Raw genomic sequence first — 17,832 nt, forward strand, 5'->3', positions numbered from 1 at the left:
AACACTGTCATAGACTGCTAGCGTTTTTCAAAGTTGATTTCTGAAACGGAAGGAATGAAAATTACCATCTGCCATTTAACATGGATATCATAGACATCAACAACCATGCGCCTCCATGGCTTCTCGTACGCTCATTATAGGCTAGGTCGCTATATGCGTTAGACATCATTGCGTGGGAAAGAACCAAAAAAATCCAGTGTTGGCTAAAAAGCTCAAGTGGTTTACTATTAAAACTAAGGATTAAAATTCAAATCATCACAATGTGTATAATCCAAAGCTGTAATTCAAGGAATCCATAGCATATGACAAACCCACAAGTTCTCCCAAAAACAATTACCTTGATCTTGGCTTAGACTTTGGATCGCTCGTTGACGGTTCACTGCAGCCGGCTGCCAAATACGACGTTTCTTTAGTCTTCTCACAACCAATGGACGGACTTCCGAGTCTTGATTTTGCTGGTAAAACAAGGGGACAATCAATTAGACTGCGAGCGCTGCTGGGGGAGGATGTTTCCTCTCTTTACCTTTACTACTGGCACTAACATAAGCTGACGAACGCCTTTTCAACCCCGACGACGAGTCTGTATTTCCATTGGCCGGAATGATGCGGGACAGCGATAGGAATGTTCTGAAAATGTCGGTTATACTCACGTCGTCCTTCGCGGAGCACTCCATCACCTTCACCCTGTGAATAAGAATAGGGAAATTTAGTGCTAAGCACGCAACAGAGTGTACGACAAGAGCTCTTTAATCAGAGTGGTTGCCTCTGTAGTAAATTTACGAGATGATGAAATTTTCTAATGGTAAGCAACACTGATGGTAATGAAATTAGGGCCTTAAGCTGATTGGTTCAAGGTGATGGTGATGCAGGATACTGGTTATATGAAGCCAGTTATCAAGCTGAATATTATTCATTATGGCAGAAACTTGTAAACTGTATTGGTAAAATATCTTTTCATTCGTTTTTCAGTCTGACTGCATGGCAAAGTCGTAAAAACAAACAAAAAATCAGCCTGAACTTATTTTATAGTGTACGATTTTACCGCACGTTCTTCAGAACAGTCCAAGAACAAGTTTCCTTTTTTTTTCTTCAATGTAGCGTACAATATGAAGTTTTAATTTTCCAGGCTTCTTGTTCGCTTATACCTCCAGATTGACCACGAAATTACTTACTTATCATCGTTTTGTTTCAGTATAAGCATAACGCTTGCTGCCCAGAATCAGCGTAAATTGAAAAAAAAAAATAATGTTCGTTATATCAAGGGTAAACGTACCGTTTATAAAGAAGTAAAAAAAATAACAAAAAAAAGCTTTCTCGTGAAAACTAATGTTTCTCATGGTTTTGTAGATATCACCGAAACCTTGGATTTGTGATCCTTTTCACGTAAATCCTCGATACTAGCATAAAAATAATTAATTGAATTCTGCTTCTCAAAACAACTATGCTACCTAGAACAGAGAATACAATACCGTAATCCGGGGTCAAATTGATCACTTTAAAACAACTTTTGCAGATAACATCAGTGGCAATACAAATATTGGCAAAAGAATTTCTGTAAAATCAGTATCCAGTGGATCTTCATGGAACCATGTGACAGAATGTTGTGCAACAAATTTAAACTTTGAGTTAAACCACTCCAAAAATCAAAAAAATTTAAATGCCACTTTGAAGCGAAATTGATCACTATACAATTAAGCATCGGTTGGAAAGGAAAGTTTCCTTCTCCGCTTAATTTTGCTCTTCTAAAACCGAATAACGCGTTTAAAATCTTACAACTAGTGAATTTGGTACTTTAAATGCAAAATTGAATTTTGAAATTTCCCCCTTAAACGCCTGAAGGTAGGTAATTTCTTTTGAAATAAGAGATTTCTATCACAATAAATGACTGTTTATTCATAAAATGGACTTTTTTTTAACTATGTCATGTTCTGATTAGCTACATAACTTCCCAACCAAGGCTCCACAAAAATGGTAAGACAGAGAATTTACGAGAAGTCCTATTAGCAATCGATTGTTTAGTAGTAATGATTTCAGCTAAATGGGAAATACATTGCAAATTCCTTAAAAAAACATGGCAAACATAACTTTTTTTTTCAAAAAAAAAAATAAAGTCTACACTCATCTCTAGACATCTACGAACCAGATGACGTAAAAAGTTTAAGATCATTACGACGCTTAAGAGTTCCTAGTATGGAATTACAATTTAGTACCCGAATGATCAATTTCGCCCCGCTGATCAAATTGACCCCGGTTTACGGTACCGCAAATTACACTAGTCTACAGCATTTTTGAACTCGGCAAGCTGATGATCATTTTTGCTGTAGAATCATGCCCTGAGTTCGAAAACGCGAAGGAAAACAAATACAGTAGAGGGGAAATTTTTACGACTTTTCATACAAGGTTCATGATTTAAAATCGATTTTTGTTCTATTTTAAGCAAAGTCGCTCACTTCAAACATCTCATTCTCGATCATCAATGCTCCGATTTAGCTAATTTTTTTACTGTAACTCGCCTACATATGATATGTCAAATAAACAACTAGAAAGAATTTTTAAATTGTTTTTATCTTATTGAAAAAAAAAATACATTTCTTCATATATTTTTAGAAATTTTGCTAATATTTATTTATTTGACTATGTCTTCAGCAGTAGCTGTACAGACAGCTGTACAGTGGCCAGTCAATGCTTTGACCAGAATGCTGCTATTCTGCTTTGACAAATTTGTAAGATACTTCGCCACCCTTGGAGATGGCTCAGCACTATACAATTTGGTTTGACGACATGACTCCAAACTATTCCAGTATTGTCCGTGTTGAGTGGCAGCCCAGGTGTGAATCTGAAGCTTTACCCAACACTTCGATATCGGAATAGCTGGCTCAGGGCCAATGAAGTCATGTGATGCTCCAGTGCGAGCTAACTCATCAGCAAATTCATTTCCAGTGATGGAAGAATGGCCAGGTACCCATACAAGGTGAACAGCGTTTGCTGAATTCAGCTCCTCGATTTGAGTTCGACAAGCGATAACTACCTTCGACCTAGAGTTGGCCGAAGCAAGTGCTTTAATAGCAGCCTGGTTATCTGAACAGAAGTATATTACTTTGTCCATTACGTGCTGCTGAAGTGCTGATTGCACTCCGCGCATAAGAGCAAAGATTTCGGCCTGAAAAACGGTGCAGTGTCTACCAAGTGAGTAAGACTGATACAGCCTTAGCTCACGAGAATATACGCCAGCACCTGCTCGACCTTCGAGAAGGGAGCCATCAGTGTAACATACGATGTCGTCTGAAATACTTCTTTCCAAATAACCAGATGTCCACTCTTCCCGGGAAGGGAATTTCGTGGAAAATGTCCTATATGAAAAATTACAAGCAATTGTAAGATCACTTGGAGCAAGGACAATTTTGTCCCAATTCACCAAAAGTGGAAACAACGAGGTGTGTGTTGATGTGCGGTTCACAGGAGTTTCCTCTAGTAGACCGAGTACCCATAGACGGTAAGTGCAAGAAAGTGCTTCTTGTTTGAGATGAATGTGTAGTGGAGCAACGTCAAAGAGAACTTCGAGCGCTGTCGGGGCAGTTGAAGAGAACGCTTCAGACATCGCCATTAAGCCATCCTTTGGAGATAGCCTAACTTTGATTGGACCGTTCTCATTTCGCCCTTTTGCCACCACACAAGACATTCATAGGCCAATATTGGCCGTACAACAGTTGTGTAGATCCTTTCGATATACTTGGGTTTTAGACCCCAAGTTGTACCAAAGGTTCGCCGGCATTGCCCGAAGGCCATACAAGCTTACTTGATTCTGAACTCAATGTGAGGTGTCCAGGAAAGCTTGGAATCAAAAATGACTCCAACGTACTTTACTTGTTCAGTCACATCGATTTCAGAATCAAAGAGACGCAAAGGTCGAACGCCATTACGGTTTCGCCTTTCCGTAAAAGGCACAATAGATGTTTTACTCGGATTAACCGAAAGGCCATATTGGCGACACCAACCCTCAACCACCTGAAGGGCGCTTTGCATCAGATCGAAAAGGGTGGTGATACACATACCAACTAATAATGCTAGGTAGTCGTCGGCAAAACCATGAGTAGGAAACCCGCTATTATTGAGTTGCCTTAATAGCGTATCTGCTACGAGATTCCACAAAAGCGGTGACAAGACTCCCCCTTGGGGGCACCACAAATACTCAATTTCCTAATCCCTGCTAGAAGAGTTGAGCATTTGATGCATTTGATGAATCCAATTGGAAATCACTGGAGATATACCATGACTCCCTGCGGCTTCCAATATGGCATCGAAAGGCACATTGTCAAAGGCACCCTCGATATTTAAGAAAACACCCAAACAAGATTGCTTTTAAGCGAATGCTTTCTCGATATCGTAAACAACCTTGTGTAAAAGAGTCACAGTGGACTTACCAGATTGGTAGGCATGTTGGTTCACATGAAGAGGCACGTTGGCGAGATGAACATCACGGATGTGATGATCCACAATGCGTTCTAAGCATTTCAGAAGAAAAGAGGTCAAGTTATAAGTCAGAAACTCTTTGCTTCTTCATACGACGCACGACCCACTTTCGGAATAAACTTCACAGTAATATCACGCCAAGATTTGGGAATATATTCTGTAGCAAAACTGCAAACAAGTATTTTTTTCAAAACATGTTTGAAATAATCAAATCCCATATGAAGCAAAATAGGATAAATCCCATCTGCCCCAGGAGATTTGAAAGGAGCAAAGCTATTAAGTGCCCACTCAATCGATTCTATAGTTACAATACTCCGAGCCGAAGCCAGGGAATCGTAACTACACGAAAAGACATCAGGATCATCCGAAGATGTAATATCAACACATCCAGGGAAGTGTGTGCTGAATAAGCATTCCAGAACTTCCTCATCAGAGGAAGTCAGACCGCCATGGCGCGCCATTTGGCAAACGAAGTTCGTTCCCTCGGCAATCCTTAGATTTCGCAAGGATTTTATTCGACTGACTTCACTCAAACTGGAAACATTTGTAGAAAGGTTTTTCCAGCCGGATCGTTCAGCAGACCGGAGAGCTTTCCTGTAGGCCTTGCGAGCCGATCTGGAAGCCTCCGAACCAGCCGAACGTCGTCTGTTTCAATTCTTTCAACAGTGTTCAACAATTAAAAAAATTCTCTAAAGGATTGTTCTGACCAAAGAGCGTCCGATGTCCAGGGATCCAAAACGACAACCGTTGACGGGTACGGCGTGCAGGTACTAAGAAGTTAGCTTGTTCCAGTAGTGAAGGGCAGTCGATTCGGTTTGTTACAATATCGTAAGCAAACATTCTTTGCAGGAATACTCGTCGATCTTTGAGGGATTCAAGTTTGATCAATTGGGGCCGCTGCTCCCTAAAACTCGCCAATATCTTGAATTTCATCAATCTGACGGATAACCTGCATTCAGATGATCAAATGGTATTATATTCAACTCTTAATTTATGGAAAAAGATTAAACATTGGTTAAACAAAACGCATGATATTTGAATTTTAGTTAATTCCATGTGTTAAAAAGTGAACTAAAACTTAAAAACTGTTTTACTTTAAAAAAAATTGAAGCGCGGTTTCGAAATCAGCGCTCAATTGTGCTTCAAAAATGTTGATCGTTGGCAGAAGTTCACGACTTTCGTTTTATTTTGTAAACTAGTGTTATTATTGCAGGAATATTGCCACAACGACCTATACAAATCAAAAGAATACCTGGAAAATTTGTAATTAGACGACCCAGAGTGTTGATTAATTGATTACACTTGGTTTATTTTCCAAATTAGTAAAACAAAACGCTTACTGGTGCGATTGGAGCCCACGACTCCTAGTTTGCTAGATCGGTACATTAACCAACTAAACCACAGTACAGGTTAAAACTCTACAGAATAGAAAGCCAAACAGATTCCAAGCCATGGATACTTCCTTTTACATTTTTATCTCCCGTTCGGCTTAGATGGCAATCTTTTTCACCAGTGCCATATAATATATCAATAGAAAGTTCATCGATTAAAATTTCGTATTATTTTTTTTATTTTTAGTGGAAACAAATGCTTACTCTTGAAATTCAACTGAAAGTCCTTCTAGTAATTTTTTTGAACACTTGTACTTTATAAACTTATTAAGGAATGCTCCCAAGATAAGATCCGTACAATGCGCAAAGATTAGCACCACTTGTAGAAAGAACAAGTTTTTGAGTTTTGCTTTTATTTTATAATGGCGCTCTATAGAATATTTCATTCGTGAATGTTTTTTTAGGAGAATTAATAAACAAAATATTATATACAGAGTAGGGTGGCCCACACTTATATGATAAACGAAAATTTCGAAAAATGCCAAGTCTTACCTCCTAAATCAGTTATTTTGGACTCCCAGAAGCTACGCACAAAATTTGAGCAAAATCGGTTGAGCCTAAGGGGGCGCTCAAAACGCTTGAAGATTTTTTGGGAAAACTTGGCCAAATGTATGCAGAGATTTTAAATTTTCAAATTTTGCCGCTAGGTGGCACTGTAAGCATTCAATAAATAAATCATTTTGTATTATTATAGGGGACTAATGCCAAAGAACTTTGTCGAAGACCGCGAAGTGATCCGACGGCTGTGAAAAAAGTTATACCCTAGGCAAAGTGAGGCAAAATATTGAGATTTTATTATTGATATTATTCCTTCACATGTATTAGAAAAACAACAATAAAGTTTATCCTCATTTTACATAGGATATAATTTTTTTCACAGACCAACTCTATTCGATACTATGGAAGTTTTTACAGAAACACGAATTAAATAAATCGTTTATTTTGTACTCCAGGATTTTTCTTTAAAAAAAGGTGAAAAAGAGAGAGAGAGGGAGATTGGGTTTTCTATCTTCTATGAATCTTGATGAACACGTAGGCAACAATCCAGACGAAATATGCAACCTATTTGCATCATTTTTCCAAGAAATTTACACCACCTTTTCAGATCATGACCGTGACCGAGACTTTTTGAATATATCCTTGAATTTCCTGTGGATATAACTCACAATGAAGTGACGGTACACGAAATCTTAAACGCACTTAAAAATTTAGATGCTTCTAAAGGTGCTGGACCCGACGGTCTTCCTCCAGTATTTTTGAAGAATCTAGCTATGGAGCTCACCACGCCACTATTTTGGCTATTTAAAAAATCTCTCGAAACAGGTATCTTCCCCAAATCATTGAAAAGCTCTTTTTTGGTACCTATTTTCAAATCTGGCAAAAAATCTGACATACGTAATTACCGTGGAATTGCCATTATCTCGTGCATTCCTAAATTATTCGAAGCAATAATCAATAAAAATATATTTGCTCAAATTAAGAATAGAATAACGCACATGCAACATGGATTCTATAAAGGACGCTCAACCGCTACAAATTTATTGGAATTCATTAACTTTTCATTGACTGCAATAGATAATGGCAATCACGTAGAAGCTCTTTACACTGACTTTAGCAAGGCATTCGATCGCATTGATATTCCAATGCTACTCTTCAAATTGCAAAAAATGGGTATAGAACCTCGACTTTTTAAATGGCTTGAATCGTACCTTACAAACCGCCAACAAATAATAAAAGTCAAAGAAAAAACATCACATCCCATTCAAGTCACTTCAGGAGTGCCTCAAGGTTCCCATCTGGGCCCTCTTTTATTTATTCTTTACATTAACGACATTTCCTTCATCCTGAAGAAAACAAAAGTGCTTATTTATGCCGACGATATGAAACTATATATGGAAATAAGGAATCAAGAAGACATCAACATATTTCAGAATGAAATTCGCATATTCCACACATGGTGTTCGAAAAACCTACTACAATTAAACATCAAAAAGTGTAATTTAATATCATTCAGCAGAAAACGAAACACACCAAACATATCAATTTCCTTAGGAGATCAGTATGTGTATCATTGTCTGGTCCCCATTTTAAAGTAAGCATATCGATCGAATAGAATCAGTACAAAAGCAATTTCTATTATATGCTCTTCGAAAATTAGGTTGGACTACGTTTCCTCTTGCATCTTATGAAGCGCGCTGTAGGCTTATCAATATTCAAACACTGAAACAGCGTCGTGAAACTGCAATGGTTTTATTTGTTAACGACATCGTTTCGCAGCGAATTGATTCAACTGAAATCTTATCAAAATTAAACTTTTACATACCCTCACGGCAATTGCGAAATCGACACTTGTTTAAAACTACCCATAGTCGCACAAACTATGCCAAAAATGAACCTTTGAATCAAATCATGAACATTTATAATCAACACTGTGGAACTATTGACTTAACTATGTCGCGGCATAATTTAAAGAAATATTTTAACACTATAAGAAATAACATCAGTAGTAGCACTTAAAATATTTAAAAAGCACAAATTATACACACATCCACCAGCATACACTATTTATATATTTTCTTATATGTATTTTATTAACAATATGTACTATAGCTTTAAGAAATGAAACAAAAACTGTATGTATATTAGCGTGCAGGCCCGGATTTAAGGGGGGGCAATGGGGGCAAGTGCCCCGGGCCCCCCGATTAGAGGGGCCCCCCAAAAAACCTAAAGCACAATAATCTGAATTTTCATTTGAAGTTTTATATTTTTTGATAATTGCACATCAACATCCTAAATTCCAAATTGTTGATGCAAAAACATTTTTCTCTACCGATTAAGCTTAAAAACCTGTATTATAATTGCTAAATAATCCAACCGTAGAATTTACGTATTTCCCAGCATTAAGGTACCCCGGGGCAAGTGAGAATCCGGGGCAAGTGAGACCTACAGCTATTATTTTTATTATTATCTATTTTTAAGGCAAACGTTCTTCGTGGAAAACATAGGTACCACACCAACAGATACTTTGAATACAAAAATTGTTATTGTTTCCAGCATAAAGAGACCATATATTCTATTGTTGTTCATATATCGTTTTCAATTCACTAAGTGAAATTAACGTATTCTACTACATTCGTGGTTAAAAAAAAGAATAACAAATAAAGTCAAACTTTTCCAGTTTCAGGATAATATTTGGAGTGCTTGCAAATTATTTCAAGCGAAAAAGAGGCAACTTATTTTCATTTATTACCTTTAGTTAACTAGCTACTCTCACTTACCCCAGTGCATTTCAGCATCTGGGGCAAGTGAGACTTATGAGAGTAAACAAACGCAATTTCATAGTTTGATCTAATTTTCTTCAGCTTAAGTCGAAATTTACACAAAACTGAAGTAAAAATCGGCGTCTTACATAATCAGGCGTTGAAATATACTTAATTACTTCTGTTTTGATGATGAAGCTATTGTTTATATTTAAAAAGTCTCGGGTAAAACTTTTTTTCGAAACCATCTATTTTTCACATGTTTGTCTATTATTCCATTATTTTTTTTCGTTTTTCACTGCAAAATAAAATTTTCTGGGTGTTAAGGAACCGTCTATAATGTATAAAAAGATAGAAAAACAGCCTATTCAAATTTCATGATTTTAAAAATCTTTAAAAATCTTTAATGGTCGTAAAAGTATGTATGAGAAAACATAACATCTGTAAATCTTGAAAAATCTTTTGGTGAGATTTATCAACTATGTAATATGAAAAGCAAGTTTCGAAATCTTCCGTCATTTAACTTTATGGCGCTTTTTGTGTAAAAAAAATCAATTGGTTTTGCACGAGTTGCTAGAGTTAAATCAACCTTTTCTTTCAGTAATTCATTATTATATGTGTTACGTAATTTATGCACGGTACCACAAAACTCTTCCAACACAAATTTCTGAACAAAGTTGTTCGTATGAGATATTTATACTTATGCTACCTTACCAGCAGCAACTAGCAAAAATTGTGAATAGGTCCCACTTGCCCCGTGAAACGGAGTATACGAATAACTGCTACACTTTTCTTTATATGCATGATATATAGAATTTAAAAATTTTGAAACAGTTTTAATGCTCGTTAATATGAAGAAATATACCAACAATATCTTTTAGAACCTTTGAAATTATAAAATCATTTATGTTTAGATTTTTTTGGCATGACAAAATCAAACTAGCACTTTTTTAGGTCCCACTTGCCCCGGGGTACTGTTTTGAGGGATCAGTGTTAATACTTGGTTGCAGCAAATTCATATCTAGAGAGGCATTCCCGTATTCTATAATCAGGTAAAACTGTAATTTTGGTATACGCGAGTTTCTACAAAATCCCCTAGAAGTTTTTGATGAATTTAGAATAAAACGTTTTCAGAACTTTAAATTACAACAAAAAGCGTCTCTAACAAACTGCTTAACCTTCACGTACCCGAACCCCAACATCTCATTTTCAAAATGCTGGCATTTCGTCAATTTTAATCCAATTTTTTTGAACTCGCCCTTAATCGATCATAAATCGGTGCAAGTTTATTACACCCAAGTGGCCATGCAATATCCGGAACCATTTCGGAGATATTCCGGATTGTGCTGGGGTCAGGGAGGGTGCCGAAATAGCTAAAAATGATTATTTCGTGTGTTATTGTGTTTGTACCATCGATTTTCAGCTGAATTTTCATTGCGAACAATAAAACACAACTGCGATAATCAGATTTGAATAAGTTGACCCATCCGGATCACCGTGACAGGTTCCGCGAGGGCCTCATTGGGGACACTTCTGGTTTTCATCCAAAACATGTCGTGCGACAGATCAAACTTCACGATTTCGAATGACTGAGTCAGAAACGATGGACTGAAGTCTGTATCAACTAATATGGCCACCCCGGAACATCTAGCATAGGTTCCACGGGGTTGACATCGGAGACATTCCTGGTTTGCAATCATAACATGCCGTGCGACGTATCAAACTTCATGATTTCAAGAGAATGGGGCAGAAAAAGTTGACTGAAATATGTAGCAACTGATATGGCTGCTCCGGAACACCTGAAATAGGTTCAGCGGGAGCCTCTCAAACACAATAACACACGAAATAATCACTTTTAGCCATTTGACAAAACAGAGCCCTTGCCCACCCCCTGACCCCAGTACAATCCGGAATATCTCCGGAATAGTTCTGGATATTACATGACCACTTGAGTGTAATAAACTAGCACCAATTTATGATCGATTAAGGGTGACTTCAAAAAAATCGGATGAAAATTGACGAAATGCCAGCATTTTGAAAATGAGATGTTGGGGGGCGGGTATGTGAAGGTTAATATACATCTGCATCAGTTTGTTGAGGACAGATGGTAGATGGAGGACAGAGGTAGATGGAGAAAATAATGATTCCTAGAGAGTTCGGAAAATTTGGGGCAGTTTTGGAAACCTAGTTTTCATAAAAACATCTCGTCAACATTTGTTCACTCGAAGAATATTACAACCTGTACTGAACGCTTTGTTTTCAAGTTTTCATAAATCTTGTAAATTCGGATGAAAGTTTCGAATATAAAGTTGATTATGAAAGTTTAAAATAAGATAGTTTACGCTGTAAACCTAAATACGGTACTTGACATTTTAGCATAAATAATAAAATAAATGTTCGTAACATTTTTTTTTTGATTATTTAAATAATCTGCCGAAATTTTGGAGATAAGGTTTGGAAAATGTATCCTTTGAATGAACAAAACAGTTGTGTGACATATTTTTTTCCTAAACCGTAAAAAAAAAACAAAAAAATGATAATACACAACATTGAAAAGAAATCGATGTATGTTTAATATACTCAAACTCTTGTTTTTGGGGGCCCACATTATAGGGTTTGCCCCGGGCCCCCCGAAGCCAAAATCCGGTACTGAGCGTGGTTCAAAAAATCGTTTTTGCTCCACACCGCTTATTCGATTTGTAACCAGATTCTATGCCTTCTCCCAAAATTTGAGTGCATTTGGTTGAAAATTGAGAGTGCACAAGCCCTTCAAAGTTTGTATGAGGATTACTATGGGAAAACGATGTTTTTCATTCAATCGACCATAGCATTTCCCCAAGTGTCCTAGAGGATTAGTTGACCCTTGGTACTCCTAGGCTACTCTAGCAGCTACAACTTTGTCGAAGACCGCATTCAAATCGGATGCCTCATTAATTAGTTATTGATTTGTATCCAACTGGACAAACTTTAGCAATGATCCTCCAGCTTCCCAGCAGGCAACATTGCTGCATATGGCGCCAAAGATAGCACACTGAAATCATGGCTACTATGTTTCACTGCAAAATGCAGTGATGCCCGACGATTAGTTTAACCATCATGACTAAAGATTTCGATTCTGGATAAAAATCGGTAACTAATTAATGAGGCATGCGATTTGTATGCGGTCTTCGGCAAAGTTGTAGCTGATAGAGTAGCCTAGAAGTACCAAGGGTCAACTAACGCTCTAGGGAACTTGGGAAAATACTACGGTCGATTGAATGAAAAACATCGTTTTCCCATAGTAATTCCCATACAAACTTTGAAGGGCTTGTGCACTCTCAATTTTCAACCAAATGAACTCAAATTTTGGGAGAAGGCATAGAATCTGGTGACGAATCGAATAAGCGGTGTGGAGCAAAAACGAATTTTTGAACCACGCTAATGTATATGTACTAGTCTACGTTGTTTGACAAAACTGAATAAATAAATAAATAAATAAATAAATAAATAAACGGGCCCGATACTCTGATTTCCAGCATCGTGCGGCGAATGACACCCTCCTTATCTGAAACCATAGAGGTTTTTTGCAGTTTGTGTCAAAAATTCATTCAAATCCATCCGCTCCGAGCAGAGCTATTGAATTTATTCGCAGTTTATACCTTTTTTTCCCATTGAGCGTCACTTGTCGCCTAAAACGAATGAGTTCGTTAATCAAGCCGGATTCATCGACGGCCGGTCGACAACGGACCAGATCTTCACCGTACGAAAAATCTTCCAGAAATGTCTTAAATACCAGGTCCCAACGCATCACCTGTTCATCTACTTCATAGCGGCATACGACAGTATCGACCGCACAGAGCTATAGCTATTCCATATATGGAAAATCATGGACGAATCATGACTAGACTGATTGAAGCAACAACGGTGTGCAAAACTGCGTAAGAGTTTCGAGTGGAACTATCCAGTTCACTCGAATCTCGGCCAGGGACTGCGACAAAGTGACGGACTCTCATGTCTACTTTTAACATCGCTCTGGAAGGTGTAATGCGACGACCCGGGCTCAACAGCCAGGCTCGAAGGGACATTATCGGAACGATGGTATAACTGTACACCCGCTTGAAACGCGAAGCAGCAAAGGTCGGACTGTTGGTGAATGCGTCCAAAACAAAGTACATGCTGGCAGCTGGAACCGAACACGATCGGGATCCTTATTGACGGCTGACAGCTATGTGAGACGAATCGAATCCAAAGGCATTCGAAGGAAGTGGAAGTCAGGCCTTCTACGGGTTCCAGAAGAAGCTGCGGTCTAAAAGGAAATCGGATGGACGGGTATTTAAAAAACTTTTAATACCTACTTGGTACTCTATATTTGAAACCAAGAATTAGATTGGAAGAGGGTTGCATCAGACTTTGCTGATTTAATTAACTTCTTCTTATTTATTTTAACGATTTGAAAAACTCGTTTACGCTAATCTCGTGTTCCTTGAGTTGAAATAATATTTTAAATTTATTTTACCAAATTAGGATGGTAGTGTGTTACACAGAACACCTAGATTAAGTTGAAGAATGTAAAAATTGATTCAAATCAATAAAGATTTTTAAAAAAATAGGTGGAAATTATATGTTTAAATTTTAATAAGCTAACACTTATAGTAGTTATTTGATATGTAACACTAGTTTACAGCATTTTTGAACTCGGTAAACTGATTTTCATTTTTAGTGTAGAATCATGCCCTGAGTTCGAAAACGTGAAGAAAAAAAATACAGTAGAGCGGATTTTTTTTCGACTGTCCATATAAGGCTGTCGATTTGAAAAATTTCTTCATACATTCCTTCATACTAGGGGTCGCAGTACCGACCACTTTTGGCGAGTACCGGTATTTCGGTACTGAGGCTCACAGTACCGGTAGTACCGGTAAAATACCGGTACTGGAGAATTTTCACTAAAATGAAGAGTAATGGGGCCCATATAGCCGAAGCGGTAAACGCACGGGTATTCAACATGACCATGCTGAGGGTGGCGGGTTCGATTCCCGGTCGGTCCAGGATCTTTTCGTAAAGGAAATTTCCTTGACTTCCTTGGGCATAGAGTATCTTCGTGCCTGCCACACGATATACACTCCCGTTCAAAAGTTTGGGGTCACCCCCTCAAAAACATGTCATTTTTTTAGGCCCATATCTCCGCCAATTTGCGTCCGATTTCAAAACCCTAGGTTTCATTCAAAAGATAATAAGTTAAAGAAACTTTGAACATGATTTAAAAGAAACTTTTTCAAAAAATTTTGTATGTAAACTTAACCCAAAGTTGCCAAATTTTCTAAAAAATGAATATAAACTTACGGCAGTGTCGCTGAAAAATGGGTCGACCAAATTTTAAGATGAGAGCGGTAATATGACCCATTTTCTATTAGCTTTCAACTGCTTTTTACAGAACTTAGCTAAAAAATCTAGAAAAAAAGTTATTAAGTAAATTAATCCTTGATGTCATCGACCAAAAGTTTGGGGTCACCCCTCAATATGATGTATCGGCCAAAAGTTTGGGGTCACTTTCGTAAAACATGGAAAAGTGATTTGGTGATATCTTTGTCATCTCTCATTCAATTTTAATTCTTCTTGGCTTATTTGAAACAAAATGAATGATACTTACTGCATAGACATTGAACCACACATATTTGTTGAAATTTACATACTAAAACTTAACGTAAAGTTGCCTCATTTTTTGAAGTGTGGTAAAATGTGCTAACTTTACATAACATTTTTATATACAAAAATCGTTAAATACGTTAAGTTGAAGACATCAAACGTAAATTTAGTTAATTATCTTTGAAATGAGCCAAAAATAATTAAAATTGAACTATAGATGACGAAGATATCACCAAATCACTTTTCCATGTTTTACGAAAGTGACCCCAAACTTTTGGCCGATACATCATATTGAGGGGTGACCCCAAACTTTTGGTCGATGACATCAAGGATTAATTTACTTAATAACTTTTTTTCTAGATTTTTTAGTTAAGTTCTGTAAAAAGCAGTTGAAAGCTAATAGAAAATGGGTCATATTACCGCTCTCATCTTAAAATTTGGTCGGCCCAATTTCCAGCGACACTGCCGTAAGTTTATATTCATTTTTTAGAAAATTTGACAACTTTGGGTTCAGTTTACATACAAAATTTTTTGAAAAAGTTTCTTTTAAATCATGTTCAAAGTTTCTTTGACTTATTATCTTTTGAATGAGACCTAGGGTTTTGAAATCGGACGCAAATTGGCGGAGATATGGGCCTAAAGAAATGACATGTTTTTGAGGGGGTGACCCCAAACTTTTGAACGGGAGTGTACACATGCAAAATGGTCATTGGCAGAGGAAGCTCTCAGTTAATAACTGTGGAAGTGCTCATAGAACACTAAGCTGAGAAGCAGGCTTTGTCCCAGTGAGGACGTTACGCCAAGAAGAGGGAGGAGGAAGAGTAATATATTTGGTACAATAAAATCTACCATTTACCAGACTTTTGTGAATCCTAATTTTCAGGGATACCACAAAATCAGACCCTGAAGTTTTGAATTGAACAAAAAATATAGATAGATAAAAAAATATAGAAATGAATTAGTTGTATGAAACAGTTTTAGAGATATTGTTTAGCTTCTGAGAAGTTTCACTGGCAGTACCTTTGCCAGTCTGAAATGAAACAGGAACAACCTTACTATAGCAAAATCAAATAAATAGCAGCTAGGTGAAGACATAAGAATATTAGACTGTTTTTTTTTCCTTGATTCCTTCAAAAACTGAAGAAAAACAAGAAACCCTAATTAAACAAGTTTTATTTAAATCTAGTAAATCATTTTTGCACTTTCTCATCTTTATAGACTGTTTTACCTCACGCAAATCTGCCAGGAAAAGGCCTATTTTCTCACACCAAATTAGGCTGACACAAATTTCGATTTTCTCTTATGTCACCCCCTCACCCCCTCGGAAAATTTTGTTGAAACTCGATATTTTGAGGGGGTCACAAATAAATTATTCATTAAATTTAAAAACTTTGAAGTGAAATTAGAATTGTCGAGGAAATTTCTTAACAAATCCGATGAGTTCGACGATTTTGCCTAAATGTTTGAGTATTTTTTCATCAAATGGATTTGCAGAAAGGTTTCATATATTAAACGTTTTTTTGGTACTTGGTTTTGAATGTTTTCGATTATACTAATGACCGGATTTCTACACTTAGGGAGAGATTTCCCAGTACCGAAAGTACCGGTACCAAGGCCCAGTCAGTACCGGTATTTTGGTACCAAAAATTGGTCGGTAATACCGGGATTTTCGGTACCGGTACTACCGATACTACATCCCTACTTCATACATCTATATTTCCGTAACCGATGCTTCGATTGAGCTGAAATTTCTACTGTAACTGGCTTACATCTAATATTTCAAACGTACCGTCGATGGGGGTGGCAATGGGTCTGGGGGTGAGATTGGGTAAAAAGGGAGAAACATAAAATTTGAAATAGCTTATCAACTATCGCTAATTTATATTGAAAACTTTATATTATTTCAAAGAGGAGATGTTTTTACACGTCATGATGCAGAATAAGATGTTTAGCAATAATCGTTTTTTGTTAAATTTGTGGCTAAACTTATATGATGAAACTACTAGTAAATCACTCTGAAAAAAATTCTCCTTCGTAATGTTTAACACAAGTACCCAACCATAAATTTTCTTATAAGTGGTTAGCTCTAGGTATTATCTGGTTGTAGCAATGAAAAAAGTGGGCTGTCATTGCTCTTTTTTATTTAAAAATTCAATATTTTCGACCCCATGTCTAAATATTAAGAATGGGGGTGAGAGATTGGGTCAAGCAAGTTATCGAGTGCACGTAACCTTAACTAAAAATTCAACTTGTTATCCAGTCCTCATTTGACATTAGAATGGTGCCATGTTTACCGTATCTTCATAAAATCACTCTTTCTCTCGAAAATATGTCGAGAAGTGTCAAACGAGTGTGTTAATACGTGTAGTGCCTAAAATCATTTATAACAACACACCCATGCGTTTGAACAGCTAATCTGTAGTGTACTGCAATATCGTAAGCTTACAAAATAGACTTAATAGCGTTCTTCTTCTCCACTCATTTTTGTTGTGTAACATAATATTTGAACGACCCTCTATCTTGAGATGGAGTGATTCACTTTAACAATAAAGAGGCCAATGATCATGTATATAAGAGTTTATAACGGAGGGTTTGGTTAAACATTTGTTATGCAGTCAGTATACTAAAACTATCATGTTTTTTACCATCAATCTTTCAATGCGCCCCTCTCTCATTGTAATGCCCCTTCTCTCGTGGAGGTTGAAACTCTAAATGAGGATGATTATGATGGTTAAAAATGGTGATACAGCATACAAACGTTATTTTATCGAATTTCAACCATTTTTTCGGTTGTATTAGCCCTTTTAGGTGGATTAATCAGCTTTTAATATTACCTAAATTTTTATTCGTCATGATAACATTGTGTTTTAAGTGGGTTTACTACATATGATCAATAAAATTAACTTATATTCCTAGATAGGCGATTTCGAATACTTTGACCCATTCTCACCCCCTCTTAGGGGTGAGATTGGGTCAATTTTCAGTCATTTGTAGTTTGGTAAGCAATTCATATAACGTGATACTTTCTTGCTAAACTATCATTACCACATAGGAGAGTATACATACCAAATAAAAAAATTATTCAGCTT

General features: G+C 36.9%; 1 protein-coding gene across 11 annotated transcripts in view; it reads right to left on the reverse strand.

The window, feature by feature from the left end:
- Positions 1-17,832, reverse strand: part of LOC109408233 (GTP-binding protein Di-Ras2) — a 118,009-nt gene that overhangs the window by 2,114 nt on the left and 98,063 nt on the right. For all 11 annotated transcript variants that reach the window (XM_019681494.3, XM_019681493.3, XM_062852000.1 and 8 more), the window contains exons 4-5: positions 524-684; positions 338-455 (exon numbers count right to left, since the gene is read on the reverse strand). In XM_019681494.3, coding sequence (XP_019537039.1) covers positions 338-455; positions 524-684 — 279 coding nt within the window. The remainder of the gene's footprint in view (positions 1-337; positions 456-523; positions 685-17,832) is intronic.

Source organism: Aedes albopictus, chromosome 2 (assembly GCF_035046485.1).
Source record: "Aedes albopictus strain Foshan chromosome 2, AalbF5, whole genome shotgun sequence".
NCBI classification, from domain to species: domain Eukaryota; kingdom Metazoa; phylum Arthropoda; class Insecta; order Diptera; family Culicidae; genus Aedes; species Aedes albopictus.